At 39.9% G+C, this 21,740-nt stretch overlaps 1 protein-coding gene across 30 annotated transcripts in view; it reads left to right on the top strand.

The window, feature by feature from the left end:
• DTNA (dystrobrevin alpha) overlaps positions 1-21,740 on the top strand; it is a 359,115-nt gene that overhangs the window by 254,906 nt on the left and 82,469 nt on the right. For all 30 annotated transcript variants that reach the window (XR_009250990.1, XM_058692367.1, XM_058692382.1 and 27 more), the window contains 2 exons: positions 5,894-6,107; positions 17,784-17,869. Coding sequence is in view for 29 of the 30 variants with exons in the window: in XM_058692367.1 (XP_058548350.1) it covers positions 5,894-6,107; positions 17,784-17,869 (300 nt within the window). In the remaining variant the exon portion in view is untranslated. The remainder of the gene's footprint in view (positions 1-5,893; positions 6,108-17,783; positions 17,870-21,740) is intronic.

Here is a 21,740-nt window from a genome sequence, read left to right as displayed (position 1 = left end):
ACATATACACACATACACACCCCTGTCTACACACTAGAGGGTGTGTGTGTGTGTGTGTGTGTGTGTGTGTGTGTGTGTGTGTGTATCCCCAGTGGTATATCAACAGGTTATATCAATTCCCAGCATAACTGCAATTTACTTTTCTCCCAGGCAAGAAAGCACATCATGATGCAATGAGTGACCTTCTTATAGAAGTGAATCACACCCCCTCTAAAACAATGTATATATACATGATTATATAAATCATTCTTTTTTGAGAGAGAGAGAGAGAGAGAGAGAGAGATTGTGTGTGTGTGTGTGTGTGTGTGTGTGTGTGTGTGTAAACCAGGGAGAGGGGTGGACGGAGAGAGAGAATCCCAAGCAGGCTCCATGCTCAGCGCAGTGCCCAACACGGGGCTCTATCCCACGACCCTGGGATCATGACCTGAGCCAAAATCAAGACCCAGACATTCAAGTGACTGAGCCACCCAGGCACCCCATAAATCATTCTTAAACTGCATAAGTTAACTTATAGTTATCAGCTCCTTGTAACACACTTCACAACCTATGAGAACGTAGCAGGCTGTCTTAATGCCAAAGGACAGAGAACCACTGACTGTCAGCATGCCTGTCATACTTAAACTGCCTGGGGATGTTAAAATGCAGTTTCTGGTTCTGGGGTGGGGCCCTAAGATTCTGCATTTCTAATAAGCCTAATGCCTTGTGACTCCAAGTATGGTCCTGGACCAGCTGAGGCAGCACCAGGGAGCTATTTTACAACCTTGTAGGTGATTCCAGTGTGCAGCCATTGTTAAAAGCCACGACACCAAAAGGACCGGAGTTAAGTCGCTATGATTGTTTGTTGACCTTCCCCAGCTGGAAGCCCTTTGAAAGCCACCTAAAGGTTTCTAAATCTGTGATTATCAGAATCACCTGGAGAGCTTTAGGAAACGCTTTTCCCACCTTCCTAAATTTTGAAATCAGTAAGTGGTATAATGTGGGCTTGGGAATTTTGAGATCGCTACATGCTTTAAAAAAAAAAAAAAAAAAAAAAGGTGCCGTGCTTAGATTCACTGACCTGGACCCAATCTCTGTGATGTGGTCCAGGTAAGGCCAGCCCTGGACTAAATAATGAAACAGACTACATCCTAAAGTTGGTGTTTTTTTTGATATTCCTACACTTTCTGTACACTCTCTTCCATCTTTTCCCCTATTTATATGATTCTCCTACTTCTAATAAAGTTTATGACATCAGTCATTTCTACCTAGATATAAATGAGTTTGGTATTTTTGCACTTTTCCCAGAGATACTTGGATTTAAGTCATTGCTAACAGTGAGCTAAAGAGTTCTTTTCTGGGGTGCCTGGGTGGCTCGGTCAGTTAGGCCTCCAACTTCAGCTCAGGTCATGATCTCATGGCTAGTGAGTTCGAGCCCGGCATTGGGCTGTGTGCTGACCACTCAGAGCCTGGAGCCTGCTTCAGATTCTGTGACTCCCTCTCTCTCTCTGCCCCTCCCCTGCTTATGCTCTCTGTCTCTCAAAAAATAAATAAGTGTTTAAAAAAAAGTTCATTTCCTAAAAAAAAAAAAAATAGTGTAACATCAGCAACAGATAAGAAACATCACTTGAGAATAGCAAACTCCTCTCTAGCCACATACAAACACTTCCCCCCACACCCCTGCCTCGGACCAAGCCCTTTTCTACTTAAGATTGCCTGAATTTAAAACAAACTGCTGAAGCTTTGTATATTTCCATTTATTTATGAATACAAACTTTTAGGTATTAATAATGTCCAAAATTAACAATATTATTTTTAAGATTCTATGAAGTACTAAATACTACCGTTAAGAACACGTTTATTTTTGATATGGTTAATGTTAACCAAATAATTTTATTATACAAACTGTTGCCTTATCTAGTATATTAGTATAAAATGGATGCAGTTTTATAGATGAGGAAACCCACTTCGTCTCATCTGTGCTTAATAGCAGGTGCTCTGTGAAGGACAGTTAAAGCTTGATGGCTATTTAGCAAAGTGCGCACAGTGCCATCTAGTGGTATTCACTCATCACTGCAAAACCTAAATGTCCATTTTCCAAAGTGATTTTGATGGCTCAAGAGTAAACATCTTTATACAACTGTCAGACTTTTAAAACAGACTTCCTAATAGCTTCCTTATGACTCTAAACTTAGCACATTTCTTAGTGCTCCTACTTCATTAAGCAGAAGCCTTGTGATACCTTTTAATAATAATTAATAGATATTAAATACTTCTATGCACTGAGCACTGAGTTAAGTGCTTTCTATGGATTGTCTCATTTGATCCCCCCAATAACCCTGCAGTGGAGCAACTCTTGTTGTCCCCATCTTACAGATGTGGAAACTGAAACTTAAGGACATTAAGTGATTTGCTCAAGGTCACATGGATAGTCGATAGGAGAAGCCAGTCGAAACCCAACCTACCATCCAGGAACCTGCACTATTCTGCACTGTAATCTGCAACTCCCAAAGAAGTTACCAATGGAATAAAATTTCTGATAAGTCTTTATGAAAGAGGGCCTTCCTCACCAAGTCTCTAATTATCAAACACGGTAAAACCGATTCAAACTCCACTAACTGAGAACGTAACGACAGTTAAACTAAATATTATCTGTCTTTGGGGCTGAGATGTAGTTTGGCCTTCTTTTGCATGGCCAACACGATATATGCTCAAAATTACATGTTAATTAACTTATCGAATTTGGGGGCACTGGGCTGAAAGTTGAGTTTGGATTCACAGACCTTGTAAGTTGATAATGGCGTAGCATGGCTATAGATCAGAAGGTGTTTAATTATCTTAACACTAGTAGTTATCATCTATGTGCCAAGCTCTGTGACCAGCACCCGTGTATACATTTTCTCTTTTCTCCTCGCTATAACTGTCTCTGGATGGTATTCTCCTCATTTCTAGAAAGGAAACAGTAAAGTATATAGAGGAGGAGTAACTTGCCCACAGTTTTATAATTATTAGTAGAGCCAGGGGTGAAACTTCAATCTTTGTGACTGCAAAATCTGTCTTTTGCCACTCTTGGAAAATAAGTATTATAGTGTGCATGATTACAGTTTTCTGTGTACCCCCATCCCTATGCAAAAAGACCATCATCTCTGCTGTGATGACGGTAACAGGCTCCAGCCACTTCCCCCGTGCATGCCTGTCCACCTCCACTGCTTTTTGCCCTTACTGTCCGAAATGATAGTTTTCAGCTGCATTTCTGAGTGTGTCACTCTATTTAACACCTGTGTCTTCATACTTTTAGTGTAAAGGCCAAAAGATTTGCCATAGCCACAGTACTCCTCCAGCCTTATCTTATTCCTCTGGGCCCTTCACGACCATCTCATAATCCCATTTTGTATGTAGCACCCTGTCCACCACAATAGGTCATCATTTCTGATTATCTGTGTAATTGTGAGTCATGTCCAAATCCCCACCTGTTAGTTCCTTGAGGTAGGAATAACATCTTTGCATCCTGCACCCAGACGTATCCCCAAGGACTAGATCCAGAGGATCTGTACATCAAACATAAAGGGAATAATTATAGGAACCCAGTTCCTGCAGAAATTAATTTAATTCCTCAAGAAGTTAATTAAACAAACAAACAAACAAAAACTTATAGATGCCGTCTACCTGGAAGTACCTTGGATACTGACTTGAAAAATTGGATAAATAGCATTAAGAAATACAAATAATTTCCTTGTAGGACATACAGAGAAGGTTATAAATTTGGAATCCCATAAGTCTGAATTTATCCAAACCTAATAGGTATGTAAGTATTTCAGTTAGAAAGTGATTTGTATTCTTCTGTCCCAAATAAGAGATATGCAGGAAAGTTGTTTTATTCTGGTTTTTTTTTTAGTTTTACATGATTCACATTGTACCTTTGTTCAAGTGCAACATATTGTCCTGTGTGTCAGGCATTACCACTTTTGACTTCATGATTTTTCCCATGTAAGGAACACTGTCCTCACTCTGTAGATGGGGACAATGAAGCTCTATGTCTTCAAGGCTGTGAGGGCATGCACTTGAAGTAGAAGGGCCGTATTTAGACCTCGGTCTTTGGACTTCAAGTCCAGTGCTCATTTGGACTCCCAAGTCCAGAAGTTCAATACATGTTAGTGTTTTTTTAATATAGTGTCAGAAATGAGTAAAGAAGCAGGAAACTAAAACTTACAAGTATGTAGAAACGCATACGTGGAGTGCACATTTTTCAGGAACTGAAACCTAAGTGTGTATTTCATTGAGAAAGACAACATATTTAGTTTCAAGAGCAAAAGCATGATGAAAAGTGAACCTTAAATATGGCGAAGTTGTGGGGACACTGGAATTCTCATATGTTGTTGATGTAGATGTGAAATACCACAACTATATTGGAACACACCTGGGGAGTTTCTCAAACATTCAACATATACCAACCATACAACCTAGCCCATTTCATTTCCAAGTATTTACCAAGAGAAATGGAGCTTATGTCTATACAAACATTTGTACGTGGCTGTTCATATTATGAACTTCATTCATAATAACCCCAAACTGAAACAACTCAAGTGTCTATCAACAGGTGAGTTGAAAACCAAATTGTGATCTATCCACGAACAGAATGCTATTCAACAATATTAAGGAACAAACTATTAATACATGCAACAACGCGGATGACTCTCAAAGTAATTATACCAAGTAGAAGGATCCAGACAAAATAAAAGTACGTACCGCATGATTCCAGCTATCTAGAATCCTGGAAAACCATTTTGGAAAGTATATCTGTGGTTGCCTGGGGTGAGGAGTGGGCTGGATTAAAAGGAACCAGAGGAAATGGTTGGTTCCATTGGGATGGAGACGATCACTGTCCTGATTGTGGCAATGCTTTCTGGGGTGTTATAACAAGGCTTGAGCATGACCAGGGAAGAAATAGAAATGGAATTCTTGACACTAGTGAAAATAACCATGACTTAAGTTCTGTGAGTTAGTCAATAATGTAGCCAAGAAGCTGTTCTTGACCAGGTTAAATAAGTGATCCGTGACTTAATTCTGCTGATAACTTTTCCTTTTTCCCCTGCCTGTCTTCCCATGTTCCTTAACTTTTTCTTTTTTTATTTCAAACCTTATACTATGAAAAATATATAAATAAATTAAAATATTTTAAATAAACGCAGGTTTGATATCTTTTCGAATGCTAGAATTTAAGTGCTGGTTTTATGTCTCTTTCTTTCAAGGGGTCGGTGTGTACAGTGGGAAAATGCTTTAAAGCCAGAGAGACTTGTTAATTTTAATCACAAGTGCCATATACTTCAAAGTTGCTAAGAAACTAGATCTTAAATGTTCTCACCACAAAAAAAGAAATTATAATTCTGGGACATGATGTGTTAGCTAATGCTAGGGTGGTAATCACATTGCAATATATAAATCTATCAAATCAATATGTTGTATACCTTGAAGTTACACATACACGATGTTGTATGTCAACAGTTTTTATTTCAGTGTTTTTTGAAAATGACGTGGATAGACGTGGATTTGAATACCAGTTTTGCCACTGACTGGCCTTGGACCTTTGCATTTGTCAGTTAACTTCCCTGGTCCTCAGTTTCTCATATGTAACGTAAAGATAGTAGCTGCATTTCAAGGGTCACGCTGAAGATTAGAAGTAACTATCTACTGTGGTTTTCAGGAAATAATTTCCTTGTATTATACACGGTACATCAAGTCTTTGAGATCATGCACTGTCTATGTACATTTACTTATGTCAACCCCTACAAGAGTTGAACTCATATTGAGGACTTTGAGGTGCATTGACAAAATAGGACAGATGGTACGTGTAAAATAATGAGTTTACCTTTCCCTGCATTTTGGGCTGATGTGTTCACTCTGCTTTAATTGTATGTAGTGCACCTGGTGGACATTTGGAACGTCATAGAAGCGTTGCGGGAAAATGCTCTGAACAACCTGGACCCTAACATAGAACTCAGTGTGGCCCGCTTGGAGGCTGTGCTTTCCACCATTTTCTACCAGCTCAACAAACGGATGCCAACCACTCACCAAATCCAGGTGGAACAGTCCATCAGCCTCCTGCTTAACTTCCTGCTGGCAGCCTTTGATCCGTAAGCTCCCTCTGAATAGCCGTTCCTCTCTGCATGTTTGGTCTCTCCCTCCTCTTGTCCTTCTTGGTCTATTCCAAATGATTTTCTAGAGTAGCTGGCTGCCTCTTTTTCTTGATCAGAAACTTATCTCAATTAAATCTGTCTGTGTTTAACATAAATTTTAAATGCCATGAGGGAAAAAAACAGTAAAAAAGTGCCATAGAAAATTGAGGACAATTGTTATTTTGTATGCTGACCTTTGTCATCCCATGCTTCCTAAAAGCTACAGATGCTTGAAAGTGTCGCGCGATGGCATGCCTGTGGAGCAGTTTAATGAAGCGTGCAGTGGAAGGATATTTTCAACTCTCTTCTTTGCAGATTGCCTAAGACAGTGTTTCTGAGGTGTCATAACAGGATCCTAGAGCAAACAGAGAGATTGAAGAGGGTTTCTTGATCAGCCTAGTGAAAGGAGCCATGGCTTGCATTAAATGGATCAGTCAATAATGTGCCACATAAAGCAATGTAATGCCTTCCGCACATGATAATTAAATCTCAGCCTCGTTATCTTATAATTTTGTCTCATAGAATGAGAGAATTTCAGAGCTGGTTGAAATATTAAAGACTGTTCTTCCAAATCTCTCATTTTACAGATGAAGGACCTGAAGCACAAAGAGGCTGTCCCTTGACCAGTGTCTCTCAGCATGTTAGTGGCAGAGTAGGGATTTAGGTATTCAGCTAAGATTTCTTTTCCAAGGCATATGTGGCAGCCTTGTGAACTGTAAAAACTCCCCTGAATTACTTTATCAGCCTAAGATTTCAAAAGGTCTTTGGCTGATTGCCTTTAGTCTAGATGTGGTATCAGCATCCCCACTTTTACTACTGGTTTTGAATATTAAAATGGAAAATTGCTAACTTGACCTTTCAGCAATCACATTTTAAGACTCTCAAAAGATTTTGCTTAGTCTCATTGTCTGGCCAATGCTTGGGAATATCTAAGCCTGGCACTGGAGATGTTCCAGCCAGGCTAACGTTATTATGCCGCTCACGAAAGCTACCAGCTGTCACTTTACAACCTAGAGTGGTAACAGAATTATCCGTGCTTGGTTTGACCTGTGTAGAGTATTGTCTCATGATGTTTAAATTTTGAGTAATTCTCGACTTGAAATAAACAGTTCTGAAACAAGCAGTCTGGCTTGATAGATCCCATGCTTAGCCTGTGCGGACTTCAGAACTGATGTACTGCTTTGGCCTAATCACTATGGTAACCAAGTGGCAGGCAGGTAGAGAAGGCTATGGTTCCACATGACAGGTGACAGAATGGAGCCAGGCTATGGAATTAATGTAATGGCATTTCCATCCTCCCCCCTTGACAAGAGCACAGAAGCTTTCAGACTTGCCACTAGTCTGCAGGGGGCTTATTTGTTATAAGTGGAACAACGGAGACTGTAAAAAGAGAAATAGAATTCTTGCCAGATCTTAGAGTATTGCTGGAGGATTCATAAGGAATCAAAGATAAAAAAATAATTTGTATCCACTCCATAAATATAGAAACTGGGCCAGATTAACATTAAGGAAGGAGGACCTTGTGAAATATGTTAGAGTTATATACATGTCTCATATTTTATATGACATATCATATCTCAGTATTTCTCATAACATGAGAAATATACAATAGAGTTAGATTTTTCACTTCTGTTTAGAAATATTGGGAAGATCACTTTTAAAAAGTAGGGCTGTAGATGTTCTCTAAGCAGCTACTGATAATCATTTCAAGGTTGATGAATGCTAAGCTTAAGGACTATCCCAAGGTCAGGAGCCATCAACGTGAACGTTCACATGGAATGTCTGTTTGGTTCTTACTCTCCTTACAGATAAAAAGGGCCCTGATGTATACTTTCAGTAATCTCATTATAGTAGATTTTTTAAAACATCCACATAGAGAAATCTCATTTTACAGATTTACAGACACATCCGTATAGAGACCCCAGTCTACAGATGCTTCTGCCTTCTCTGTTTTGGCATTGCAAATGAGTATAGGCAGTTCTGCTGATTCTCAAACTTCCATCTGATGGCTTTTGAAAATCTAGACGATGTGGGATGTGAGCCATAAGGAAGTATCAGTAGCTGGAAAGAGACTATAACCGGAAATATTCACTTAAAAGTGAATGTAAGAAGCGAAACTTAAGAATAAAATGAATGTTCAATTCAATTTCTTATAATAGTAAACTCCTGTTTCTCCAAATGAGATCCAGTATGGAAATCTGATGTTGCTTCCTACCACCTATCCCACGACAGAACCCAAGCATTTAAGGGAGCCTTCTGCATTTTGGTAGACGTGAATGAGCCTAGTACATCAAGGATATGCTGTTGCTCTTACAGAATCACTGAAACATTTGGGAGATTTTCTCATTTGCTGTAATTTGAATGAACATTTAAAAAAAAACCAAAAAAAGTCTAAAATAAAAATTTAAACTTGCATTCTAAAGAGATTATATATGTGTGTATCTTTTTTTTGAAGGAAGGACAGTATAGCAATTTAAATTCACGAAGACTGAAAATAAGAACTTGCATTCAGAGAAACTTGGTCATTATTTTGGCAATGCCTTCAAATTCACCAGACCCAGCTGGTGGAGTCTTCCATGAATATGGTAACCTGAAATGAGGTTCAAAGCCCACTGCACTTGCCTGTATCCTTGAGAACCAGACTTGCCTTCTCGCAACCATACCTCCCCCAAAATATCACTCTTTCCCTTCTCTCCCCAGAGAAACACCTGCGTCTCAGTCCTCCCCCAGACATGCTCACTGCAGACCACAGCTAGCTTCCTGGTTGCAAGGTTTCTCCACCAACTCAGCCTCTTAGAAGATAGAGTGCATTGCTACAGATGTAGGATGATTTCTAGAATGTTAGGAGCTAGGATTCATGCCCAGAGACTATGCTTTTGTTTGCCATTCTGTCTCTGAATATCAGTCCCTTGAGTCTAGAAGATGTTTGTTTTTCCTGACTTTCCTCCTAAAAGTGGCTGTATCCTAGCAAGAGTCAACCAGTGGTCGATGACCAATCAACTTCTAAGCAGACCTTTCCATCCCAGACACTGTCTCCTCCAGAGTCCCTAGGAAAATGACAGGTGTACCTGGGAAGGGTGGGAAAGGCGTCAAAATCGGGGATGAGGGACTGAGAGTGAAGAAGAATTAGAAAACAGCCAGAGCCAGTCTCTGTATCTCATCTCTTTTCTTCTGCACACCCCAGGAATTAGCCTGCCTCTTTCCCTTATTTGCTAACAACCTGGAGGCAGCTTTTCTTCCCACTGTTAACTATTATTTTTTGGGAAAACTGAGAGTAACAAAAGAAAAACAACATGGCAGAAAGTTACAAGATGACAATAATTTTTTTCAACAGCTTTATTGAGGTATAATTGTGACCTTGACACTAATTCTTAAAAGTCTATATTGACCTTTCAAAGAGATGGGGTCACAAACTGATCCTCTGTGAAGCCCTTCACCTCTCATGGCTGAGTTGACCCCCCTCTTCCCCAGGTCCTACTGTTCCTTTCAAATGATTTTGTTATTCTTTTATGGTGCATGTCTTCCTATTTATATGACTGCCTCCCACAAGCTACTATACAGTGGGACCATGGCTTACTCTTTGTATCCACAGCACCTGAGACAATGTCCAGCTCATAATGAATCTACAAATGAATGAATGAATGAATAAAGATCAAAGATTGACTTTTCTTAGCTCAACACACTAATTTCTTTTCATTCTTTTTCTGAAACTAAGTCCTCCTTAATCTCTAATATATTACCAAGACTAGGGAGTCCAGGTTTGCTCTGTCACCTAGATTTATACCCTCTATTTTTACTTCTGTTCCACAAGAGAAGAAAACAGATGGCTGTGACTACTAGTGTGGGAGTATCCTATTTTCACAAAAGACTTCCCTGTAGTTCTCGTACTCCCTTCTTCATTTCTTGGGAAACATGAACAACAACTTTAGTCTGTTGACTTAATCTCATTTCAATTCACTAGAATCTTCTTTCTTAGGGAAATTCTTCCTAAGGTAGATTAGGTGACAGTGGCCTTGTTTTTAGCAAATGTTATTTTCACATATATTCAGCCATGCAAATCTCATAGGAGGACAAGGATAAAGATTAAAAAGAATGGTGGTGTTCCTCTTCTCAGGTGTCACGCTATATTCTTAAAGCCAGTTCTCCAATGATAGTAATAATATGCTAATGTAATCAGTAATTATATATACTAATAGTGATTATGTACTAATGTAATTAGTAATCATATTACTCATTGTAGTAATAGCTAATACCATTTGTTTGCCCACAGTCCTACTGGTTGGGCACTAAGGGATTATAACTTTTCAGGTTGAGTAAGCGATATGGCTGGGACATGTGGAGGTTACATAGCGTGTAAGTAATACAGTGTCACACTAGGTGAGGTCAGTGGGGAAAAAGAATTATTTGTTTCAGGCATCAGTGTAAGTTCAGCTGTATTCATGCTTTCTGTTACATTTTTAAATGAGAAATTAAGGTACTTTTCCCCCCAAACTTACCCAGCTTTTACAGGATAGTTTTATGATGCCCACATTCCTAACCTTTCCAGTTTGTGGTACTCAGACATGTCTGACAGAGTGTATGTGAAGGAAATATTTGGACTTAACACATACTACATTGTAGATTTAGAGTCAGTTTTATGACAGCCATCTAGAATTCCAAATCTATCATATAATAGTCTTTCACAGAGAATACAGAATCCTCTGTTTGACATATTGCACCTTGCTGAGCCATTTGAACATCCATTCCCACTCCTGAGCTTCCCCACACACCCCCTCCAATGCTATGAAAGGTACCACAGCACTATTTCAGACTCGTCGATATAAAATATTCTGGAACTCTGCCCAAATCCGTCTGCCTTTTGAGTTTAAAAAATAATTTTGATGTTTAATGCAAGATGTGGTACAAAGTACACAGCCCTTTCTCTGCGCACCAGTGAAATGGATGGTTCACATTTGAGGCTGTGTGGTTGTGTGAGAGCAAAGGAAAAAGAGACGAGGTCTATAAAACCAAACGTTCTTTTTTCTTTTTATTGTCTATACGGCTAGAACTAGATATTTAACATAGTGTTTGCTTGGTGATTTTCTTTCGTACCACGTCTTAAACTCAAGACTTCCACAGAACATTCTCCTCTAATCGCTAAAATTTTGTTCTAGTAGAAAATACTTTGTTTCAAGGTTCCTGCTTGTCACGAAAATAGACTCTCTCTAAAGAATTTCCACAACTGTAGATAAAATGAACATTCTTAATGTCACTTGCCTTTATGTCAGACTTATACTTTGCGTGAGTGGCAAAAAGAGTTTCATAGGGGTAAAGGAGATATGTCCACAGTATTGCCTCCTTCCATGCTGGAGAAACTCCTGGCAAACTCGCGTGGCCAGGTGTTATGACGAATTCTTTCCCCAAATGTTTTGCTAACGTGATGGGAAGGCCAAAGAGATGCCACAGCCAATTAAGGGATTTCTATCTGTGCACATGTTAACTTCATCATCCCCCAAATAAGAGTAATTATGTATGTGCTTACTTCCAAATTCAAGGTGTCACATGACCGCACAACCTAATATTAGGGACTGTAAGGCCAATCTTCATGATTTTTCTCAAGCATTTTAGTATTTCTCAATATAAAACTTAAGTGGTAAATCGAAAAAAAAAAATTCTTTTCACGTGTGCATCCATTAACTTAACTAACGTATATTAAGAGCTTGCTTTGCACTGGGTGCCATGATAGGCTGGGGATGAAAGATGAGTGGGGTGAGGTCCCTACCCTCTGAAAAACATGCTGTATTAAAACTAACCGGTGTCGGGGTGCCTGAGAGCTCTGTCGTTAGGTGTCTGACTTCAGCTCAGGTCACAGTCTCACAGTTCGTGAGTTCAAGCCCCTCACTGGGCTTTGTACTGACAGTACGGAGCCTGCTTGGGCTTCTCTCTCTCTTCCTCTCTATTTGCCCCTCTCCCACTGTCTCTGTCTCTTTCAAAATAAATAAACTCTAAAAAATATATTAGTGAGTTTTGATTCTTTTTCTCCAATAAACTATGAGCAAACTGAGGGTGGGAGCCATACCTTATTCATCATTAGATCCCCAACCTGTGAGACATGGTCAATAAATAATTGTTGAGTTATGAAATGAGTGATCCATATGAACAAAATGACGCCCAGATAAAGAAATGAGTTACGATAGAGGCATGTTTTGGAAGAAAGAGGAGGAAACAATTTTCTCCGTTAATTAAGCTACCAAAATGTGCGAGAAAGAGAAAGTTGAGTTCTGTGCTCATCGAAATGCTTACCAAATGTTTTTGTGAAATATGTTGGTAAAAGAAGAGTTTCTGGTTTCTGTGCTCTCAAATAGAAAAATAATTCCATCAGCCTGTTCCAAATAGAGTCAGAATCCAAATCTCACTTTCAAGGACTTAAAATTTATCATGAGATTCTCTAATTTCAAACGGGAAACTCACTTGGCAACTTGGAGAAAATTTACATCCTGTTCTGAATTCAGCCTAGCATCTCAGACCTATCAATATCTATTTGTTGTTTTTCCTTCTTGTCTGAAAGCAGATTTTCCCTCCCAGACAACTTTTCCCTAAAACTAATACCTTCTTAGTTAAAAGAAATCAGTTTCTCTCTTTTTGAGGTCATGAAAAAGCCCAGTGTAATGGCTAGTCACTTTTTACTATGATGAATGAGTCAAACCTTAAAGTAATGTATGTTTTTAAGACAGACACTCTACAAATCTCTGTATATATTTTAACTAAAGGGTGTTTTCTTATTTCCATTTTTTAATATTTTTAAAATGTTTATTTATTTATTTTGAAGGGGGGAGGGTAGGAGGGTGAGAGAGAGAGAGAATCCCAAGCAGGCTCCATCCTGCCAGCACAGACCCCAACATGGAGCTCAATCTCATGAACCGTGAGATCATGACCTGAGCTGAAAACAAGAGTCAGATGCTTAAATAACTGAGCCACCCAGGCGCCCCTCTTGTTTCCATTTTAATTGGTTACCTCTTAGGAAAATTTGGAAGTTTTCAGAGTGAAAAAACAAAGTATAAGGGAAATAAAAGATTTAAGGAAACCTTGATTTATAAAGCAATTTCAGTTTGCACTTTTGCTAATTTTCTGATTGTCTTAAATACCTTTCAAGGTGTTAATTATGCACCAGCATAGCAATTTAATTGGGTAGTTTTTGACCTCAAGCTAAATAGGAAAGTAAAGTTTGTATTGGCAAAAGCTTCCGGCTGATTGGCCTAAAAAAATAGAATATATTCCATTCTGCTAAAAACCAAATAGTGGGAAAAAAAGAGGAAAGCATGTATTATGCATTGTGTTCCTGCTCTACATTAAAAGGGAAAATATTAAAATAAAATTTTTACTTTAAAAGTACAATTTTTTAAACAAAAAATGATAGGCCAATAGTGCATTTCACTTTAAAGTTTTTGCTGTACCTTCTACACTACCAATCAGTCAACTGCACTAGCAACTTGTCTCCACCAAGAATGGCTCATTGTCAGTCTTGTCATTGATTCGAAGGCCCAGCCCACCATCAAGTGGATGGTTCTGATAGATACACTGTATACTGCATACAGTATTCGCAAACATACCTGGCTCTGGTCTTTCTTTAGATGGCGATTAGAACTGCACGTGGGGAAACATGGGTGGCTCAGTCAGTTAAGTGTCTGACTTCAGCTCAAGTCATGATCTCAAGGTCCTTGAGTTCTGTGCTGACAGCTCAGAGCCTAGAGCCTGCTTTGGATTCTGTATCTCCCTCTCTCTCTGCCCCTCCCCGGCTCATGCTCTGTCTTTCTTTCAAAAATAAGTAAACATAATTTTTTTTTTTTTTAAAAAGGCACACATGAAGTTGGAGATGTGCTGCCATAGCTCTTAGTACAAACAAAAGCATAGACTTTTTCTAGCACTCTTCCTAGTGTTGCCGTTCCAAGGCTGTTTGGCCTGCAGCATTAGGGACAATCTACGTTTTTCATCCTCAGTACACTTTGGCAGGTCTTCTTCCGGAATTGTGGCCGACGGCCAACATTCCATATGGGCAGTTTTACTGCTTTACTCCTAGAGGCATTGCGTGTGCAGACTCACTTTGGAACAATATGCTGCTTTCCTGCTGGTTTGCACTAGACTCCTGGGAGTTTCCTGTTATCCATCCTCCTGAGCTTGACTTTCCACTTCCTAGATACTTAAGGGATTTCCCGATCTGTTTGTGAATCACACGGCCCCGTTAGGGATGATTCCTGATGAGCACAACTCTTGTACTTCTCCCCTCGGGGTGCACCGATGTCTCCCTACTCCTTACTTGCATTGTTAACGCCACTTTCTCTCTCTCTCTCTCTCTCTCTCTCTCTCTCACACACACACACACACACACACACACACACACACACAGGACCCTGATCCCAAGATGAGTTTAAGTAATGGCCCTCGGTGTGGAATCTTGTCAAACGTCTTTAGAAAATCTCTCTCCCCAACCCTTTTCTTCATCCTGTTTTATCTACTGAAAATGTTCTTTAAAAAGATCCATTTGTATTTAAGTCCTTGGTGTGTCCCCCTTTTCCATTGTGACATCATTCGTCTCCACTCACTCCTTAAATTCCTTCAAGATTTATCCACTGCTAGGGCTGAGCAAGGTCTAAATTCACCCAATATTGGTGTGCTTATGGAGATCTACATTCCTGCATACCCCCTGAATCCTTCTTTGTGACCAGGGTCACCTTTGCAATATGGCACAGTGGCTTGCATAACAATACATTCCAGTGGCCTAATTTCACCCTTGAGTTCCTGCAAAACTCTCATTGAGCTGCCCTCCACTTGGTGATTTATCTAGATTTATTGTGTCAATTTGGCAGAATAGCTCTGATACAACCACTCCTGGATGTAATAGCATTAATCTTGCATTTCCAAGAACAATACAGAACTGGCGATCTCCCTAGGATCTTCTTCATTAAAAGCTAAGGCTTAAGAATTCATCTGTGAGCTATCATCATTTCATCCTGTGGAGAACTCTCTGTTCTATCATTATCTGTGGTCTATCCTCTTTCTTGAGTTAAATTGTTCTCTCTGATTCATTGAAAGAAACTTGTATTGCTCTTGAAATCTCACATATAATGCTCCTCAATTTCTCTGCATTTTGGAGAAAACCTTATCATTGGCATTTCTCCTGTTCTTCCACATTTTGTAGATTTCCCTGTTCTCATAATTTGAACCATGTTTCAGCTTAGGAAAGGGAACTAATGATTTCCTAGAATAAATTTTTGATACTTCAAGTTATCCATGCAGTTGGGAATACAATGCACATGGAATAATTGTGAATGAGGTTTTTTTTTTTTTGACAAAAGCATCGCGTTTTTATTACAGCTACCTGCTCCCAAATTAGCAAACAACTAAATGAGTGGCCATTTGAAATTCTAGGGGCACCTATCATAAAGATTAATAGTCATTAATTAATATAAGAAATATATTGTTCACTAATTATGGGGGAGACGAAGTACAAGGCTGTAGGAATTCAACTAATTGAGAAGACATATATGGTCTCTGCCCCCAGGAATCTCACAGTGTGGGGTCAAATTACATGCAGGTATGTAAATAAACAAAGGTCACTCAGTGTGATAGGTGCCAAATAGTAAGTAGAAGTGGAGGGAAGAGCATTTGCCTGCACATCCAGGGGAAAAGCTGTTTTCAGAGCAAATGGAGTGATGATATATGGAGCTGAGTCTTTGATGAACAGGTGACAGAGTCCTGGGCAAAAGGTGGTAGGAAGGGCAGGGGCATTAAACATGGGACTATGGAGTGAGGTTCAACAGAAATGGTAGCAGGGAAGACTGGAGAACACAGATAAACTTGTAATCATAGCCTGTAGGCAAACGGAAGCAATTAGAGTTTTAAATAATGAAATAATATCATCAGGGTGCCTGGGTGGCTCAGTTGATTGAGCATCCGACTTCGGCTCAGGTCACGATCTCTCCGTTTGTGGGTTCGAGCCCCACGTTGGACTCTGTGCTGCCAGCTCAGAGCCTGGAGCCTGCTTCGGATTCCATGATTCCCTCTCTCTCAGCACTGCCCCCCCCCGCCCCCGCTTGCATACTGTCTCTCTCTCTCTTTTCTCTCTCAAAAGTAAACATAAAAAAAAAAATAGTATGGTCGATTTTGTGATGTGAGTGTGCAAGCAGAGAGATCATTTAAGAAATTATTACAGTGTTCAAGCAAGAGCTAATAAAGCAATGGCAGTTGGAATGGAAAGCAGGGAATGGCCTTAATGTACAGTTCAGACGTATATTTGAGTCCCTCACACATTTCAGGTGGTGGTGAATTAAGGAAGAGAACAAAGTCAAGGTTAACCCCTACTCCAGAGTTCATTTTTGGGTAACTAGGTGCATGGTGAGTCTGACAACCAGAAGAGGGACTAACAACCAGAAGCAGATAGTAGTGGGTTGGTCTGAGTATTATGGGAGGGCTTTGTAAGGATAACGAGCTCTACTTTGAACATACTTAGTTTGACATGAGGTATCCAATAACTAATTACACAGATCTGGTGCTTAGGCTTAGAAATATAAACGGGAGAGCAAACAGCATAGGGCTCAGTCACTTTCACATTCTGGCTGGCTGTATTTGAGGTACTTACTATGCTAAGAATGACAGCAGCAAGGATGAATAACATCATCTATCTCTGGAGTCTAATAAGGAACAAAGACACAATTGTTTATTTCACCTTATTCCTCTAAAATGTCATATATACGGATCTTAGTCATATAAATGATTTATTCTATATATTAAACCCTTGTCAGTACTGACTTTACTTACGTTTAAGCCACATTATTATTTAAAATAACTCCGTTGATCATTCTTAAGAGGAGCAACTATCAAAGAAATGAGTTACTAATGTGATACACTTTCTGATTCCAAGGATACAAGAACGAACAGTTTATCCCAGCTGCAAAATCATTTAGCTGAAATATTATACTTCTTACAGTGTGCCCTTTATATCACAGTTTGTGAAGGACAAGTCAGTTACACTTCCTGAATCGATGAAGATTTGGCAGCTCTAATGTCAATTTGGTAGAAGGAGCTCAAACAGAGCTCTTACTATGGCCCCTTTAAAATATCAACTCTCTTTGGAAAGTAAATGTATCACACAAACACAGCTTGTGGGTAGGAAATGATGGGTGAAGAAAAAAAAGGTGTGATGGAAAAATCCCCATAGTTACTCTAATAAAATTCAGGAATTCTCCTACCAATTTTTTTTTTCCTGAAACCATGTTTAATTAAATTATGGAGACTGTGGAATCATCATGCATAAAATTATTTTATGAAACCCCAAGTGAAAATCATGTTCTGTAATTGTAATCCATGGCTAAATAGTACATATCCCTCTAGCTGCCAGCTCATGCTTTGAACAAGTGACATAGACAAAGAATAACTTGAAGATTCTGCTATCTCTTGAAAAAATGAAACATTGAATAGTCAGCTTTTCAGAAACTTGTGTTCAGTTGTATTCATGGTCTTTTCTAAAATGGTTATGTTCACATAATGTATGCAGCTACGGTGTCCTATGATTTCTACAGAACAGAAAATGTCAAATCGCATTACTGGAAGTTCTCCAAATGACATCTTTTTTTTTTCTTTTTTTCTGTTATTAAACAGGGAAGGCCATGGTAAAATTTCAGTATTTGCTGTCAAAATGGCTTTAGCCACGTTGTGTGGAGGGAAGATCATGGACAAATTAAGATGTAAGTTATTCTTTGTGTCTCTCTTCGCCGATCCCTCCCGTATACCATTCTCCTTTCCCCATTTCCTCTGTGACCTGCCACCCATTTTGACTTTCCTCATTCTACGAGAGCTACTTGAGATACAATCTTCATGGATCTTTGCATTGTGTCAAAGAAATATTTTCATATTAGGTAAATGTTAATGATATTAATATTTTCCTTCTACTTATGGATTAGTATGTTACAACCTGTTGACTATCACCCACTAGGCTTTTTGTAATATTAAAGTAAGATATATACTCTTTCAAGTTGATTGTACTGTGCTGCCTCACAGGTATAAGTCCATCGTCACAGGGACATGAAGACCATGTCGGGAAGCCTTCTTTTTTTAGGTAATCCAAAGCCAAAACTCCTGGCACGTTTCCTCATTATTCTCAGCCGGTGCTGTTCAAGTCACTGGGAATTCCGAAGGTTCCAAAATAGACATTGCCAGGGTTACAGGCATAAGAATCACACAGAGACGCTATAGACTGAGAATTAACTGGATTCCAATAAAAACTTGATAGCTAGGGTGCATCAAGTGATTGTGGGCCTTTTATGTACATTTTGTCACTAAATGTGGTAGTTTTTTAACCAAGAAAACACAGGCATTTTGTTTGCTTTAGGTAAAGAAGCTGAGACTCGGGTAGAATGAAGTCATTATAGCTGAGATGGCACCAGGATTTGAACGTGACTTTTTTTTTTTCTCTAGTGGTTCTGAAATTTGTGGATCTATAGAATCATCAGGAGAGCTTTTTAAACTACAGATTTCTGGGTACCACTCCCAGAGTTTTTGATTCAGAAGACCGAAGGTGGGACGAGGGGGCAAGAATTTTCATTTCTAACTATTTTTAAGTGATGCAGTGTTTAAAAGAAAAATTTCCACTTAACCCCTTTCCCTTACCTGAAATATTATGAGTTTGGGCTGTAATGCTGTGTGGGAAAGGAGCACTGTCATGGAACCGGGAACCCCAGCTTGCAAGCCCAGCCATGTGACTAATTTGCTGAGTTATTCTGTGGACATTACCTCACTTCTTTAGTCCTCAGCTTCCATCTCTGTCCCAAACTTGGGGATTTTGTTAGACACCTGGAGGTTCCCTCCCAGCTCTAATCATCTGTGATTCGCCGCCTCCAGGCTCTTTTCTCACCTGCTGCCTGTCAGCTTTTGAGTGTGATCTCTTGCTTCTTGAGGCACCAAGACTGAAAAATGAAGGAAGATACAGAAAGAAAAAAAAAAAATCCTCTGGAATTTCCCCAGACATGCTGCACAGCAGAGTTCTGTCATTGGGCCAGTAGATAAGTGGTGGAAGGCACATGGAAACCCCACAACCACACATCTCCCCTCACCCTGGGAACCTCCTTTCATGGACGAGCCAAGTGAAGTAAGGATTCAGAGAAGCCCAAGCAGACCTGACAAGGGAGAGTTTAGTTTCTCTTTAGTTATCCCGAAAGAGATTTTGAAAATTAAAAACTATCTGCCTCAGTGCTTAATTGAGGATAGTAGTGAAATGAGAAGGTGATGGGACCAATGTCCTTTTTTAAAAAAAAAAAAAATTTTTTTTAATGTTTATTTATTTTTGAGACAGAGAGAGACACAGCATGAGCAGGGAAGGCGCAGAGAGAGAGAGGGAGACACAGAATGTGAAGCAGGCTCCAGGCTCTGAGCTGTCAGCACAGAGCCCGACGCGGGGCTCGAACTCACGAACTGTGAGATCGTGACCTGAGCCGAAGTGGGACGCTTAACCAACTGAGCCACCCAGGCTCCCCCCAATGTCCTTTTTTGAAGCATAGCTCCAGAGTAATCCAGGAAGCATTTCCTTCGGGGTTCGGCTGAGAGGAGAAAGTTTAGCGAAATGAACCAGGGCAGAGGAAAAAATCTTGAAGGCCTTGCCTGATGATCTCATGTCATGATTGGCCACTTATGCTGAGGACATCAGATACTTTTTTTTTAAGTCTTGAGAAACATTTCCAAATACTTACTCAATGTTATATTAATAGGCACATAGACAAAAAGATTCCATATTAAAACACGTTTGAGGAACTTAACTAAGAGAACCAGTTTTCTGACCTTCCTTGGGGTCCTTGGGGCCTTGCATGAACCAGGCTAATTAATGCTGTGCCAGCAAGGTTCACAGTGCTGTCCATCTCTCCATTCAGGCTTCCTCAGTGTCAGATTTTGTCCCTCTGCTGGGGGAAAAAGGATACTGCAATCTCAAGAGTCCCATCTCACTCCAGAGGCCCCCAGCCCCCAGTGTGGCATCAGAAACCAGTTGCTACACCAGTTACTGGTAACAAGAAAGGGGTGCCCATGATGGTGAGGGAGGAGCCCACCTATGCCCCCTGGGCTGGGAAAGACCTCTGCTTTCCCTTCTTAGCCCGGGAAGAAACTTGGGGCCAATAAAGACAAAGGGAATGGTTGTTAGGTAAACAAGCAACCTGTGTCTGCAGAGTTAAGCTCAAGGTGACTAAGTTTCTGAGCAGATCTTCACCAAGTGTCAAAACCCGGCACATCCAGGAATTCAAAGCAAAGAATGTAGTTGCTAGGGTGCTTTCTCCTCACCCCACCATCAGTGAGCAAAGCATGCATGCTATCTGTGGCCAAAGTAAATCCTTTTCAGCACAGTGAAAGAAGTTAAACACATGAGTCTCACTGGGAGTAAACTATGTTCTCCAGTCTGCGGAAATAAGTTTCGGTGTCACAACTTCTGTAGAACAACAAAACCAGAGAGTGCGATCTTGAGATATATCACATTGCCCTCTCCCAGAGCAGTGGACCTGAATCACAGCCTAATATGTCCCCAGCTCTGGGGCTCAGGAGTCACTCTTTGTGTACTTAATCCCAGGAAGGTTTTAGTGGTATTCTAGTTAGTCGATTGAGAGCACTTTGATAAAAACAGTTTAACTGAAAGCAGTTTGGTTGGAAGAATCTCTCCAAAATGTTAATAGTCAAAAATGCATATCTTGAGTCACTGATATTTTTAATTTCAGTGGTAACTATTAACTAAATATGCAAATATAGGCAAATCTGCCCGTAGACCACAGTGGCTGACTCTTGCCGAGCAGGATTCTGTTTTCTTTGGTCTTCTTTTCCCGGCTTCGGCTGCACTTAATGATAAAACAGGCGAAGTAATGATTTTCTGCATTGCTTTTGTCAAAAAGAAAAAATCAAATGAAAGGATATGGAATTTCTCAGGATTTGAGGGTTTTTGTTTTCCCTTCTTTAAGTTCTAATTCCCTTCAGCCAATAGGCCAGCTGTGCTTGTCTGGCAATTTTTCTGTTTTTGTGCATAGGGATGAAGGATATTTAGTTTGTTCCAACTAGCCCCTGCCGGTGAGTGTGGGGCAAGAGTAATTGCTGAAAACAAATTAGGAATTTGAGAAAGCAAAAAGCAGAAAACAGAAAATTTCCAACTGAATTTTTCAAAGTGCTTTAAAATGCATTAGAAAGGACAACAACTCCATGTTGCATCACCATTTCCAGTGCTCAGGGCCACCAGGAACCAATTGTGCAGGGTGTCCACTGCGTGCCTCCGAGCTGCCTAGAGTGTGAGGGCGCCCCCTGCAGCCATAGCACACACGGACCTAAACATAAACTTGACGGAATAAAATACCTGTTTCTGTCAAATTGTTCTTGGTCCAGTTATAAGCTACTGTTGTCATGAGTTGGAGCACCTGTTTATGCTTCTTTCTCGGGGCTCCCAGATAGTCCTAAGAACCATAAGGAATTCTGAATTTAATGCCATTAGCCTAGAAAATCAGGTGCTGTTCTAAAGCTTCTGAGGAGGGCTTGTTTGGTTTTGTTTAAAAGACCAGCATTATAGCAAACACCGTGGATTTGTTGAGTTTCTATAAT

Source organism: Neofelis nebulosa, chromosome 11 (assembly GCF_028018385.1).
Source record: "Neofelis nebulosa isolate mNeoNeb1 chromosome 11, mNeoNeb1.pri, whole genome shotgun sequence".
NCBI lineage: Eukaryota > Metazoa > Chordata > Mammalia > Carnivora > Felidae > Neofelis > Neofelis nebulosa.
Note: the sequence above shows the minus strand (reverse complement) of the source record. Positions and strands in the feature narration are given on the sequence as shown.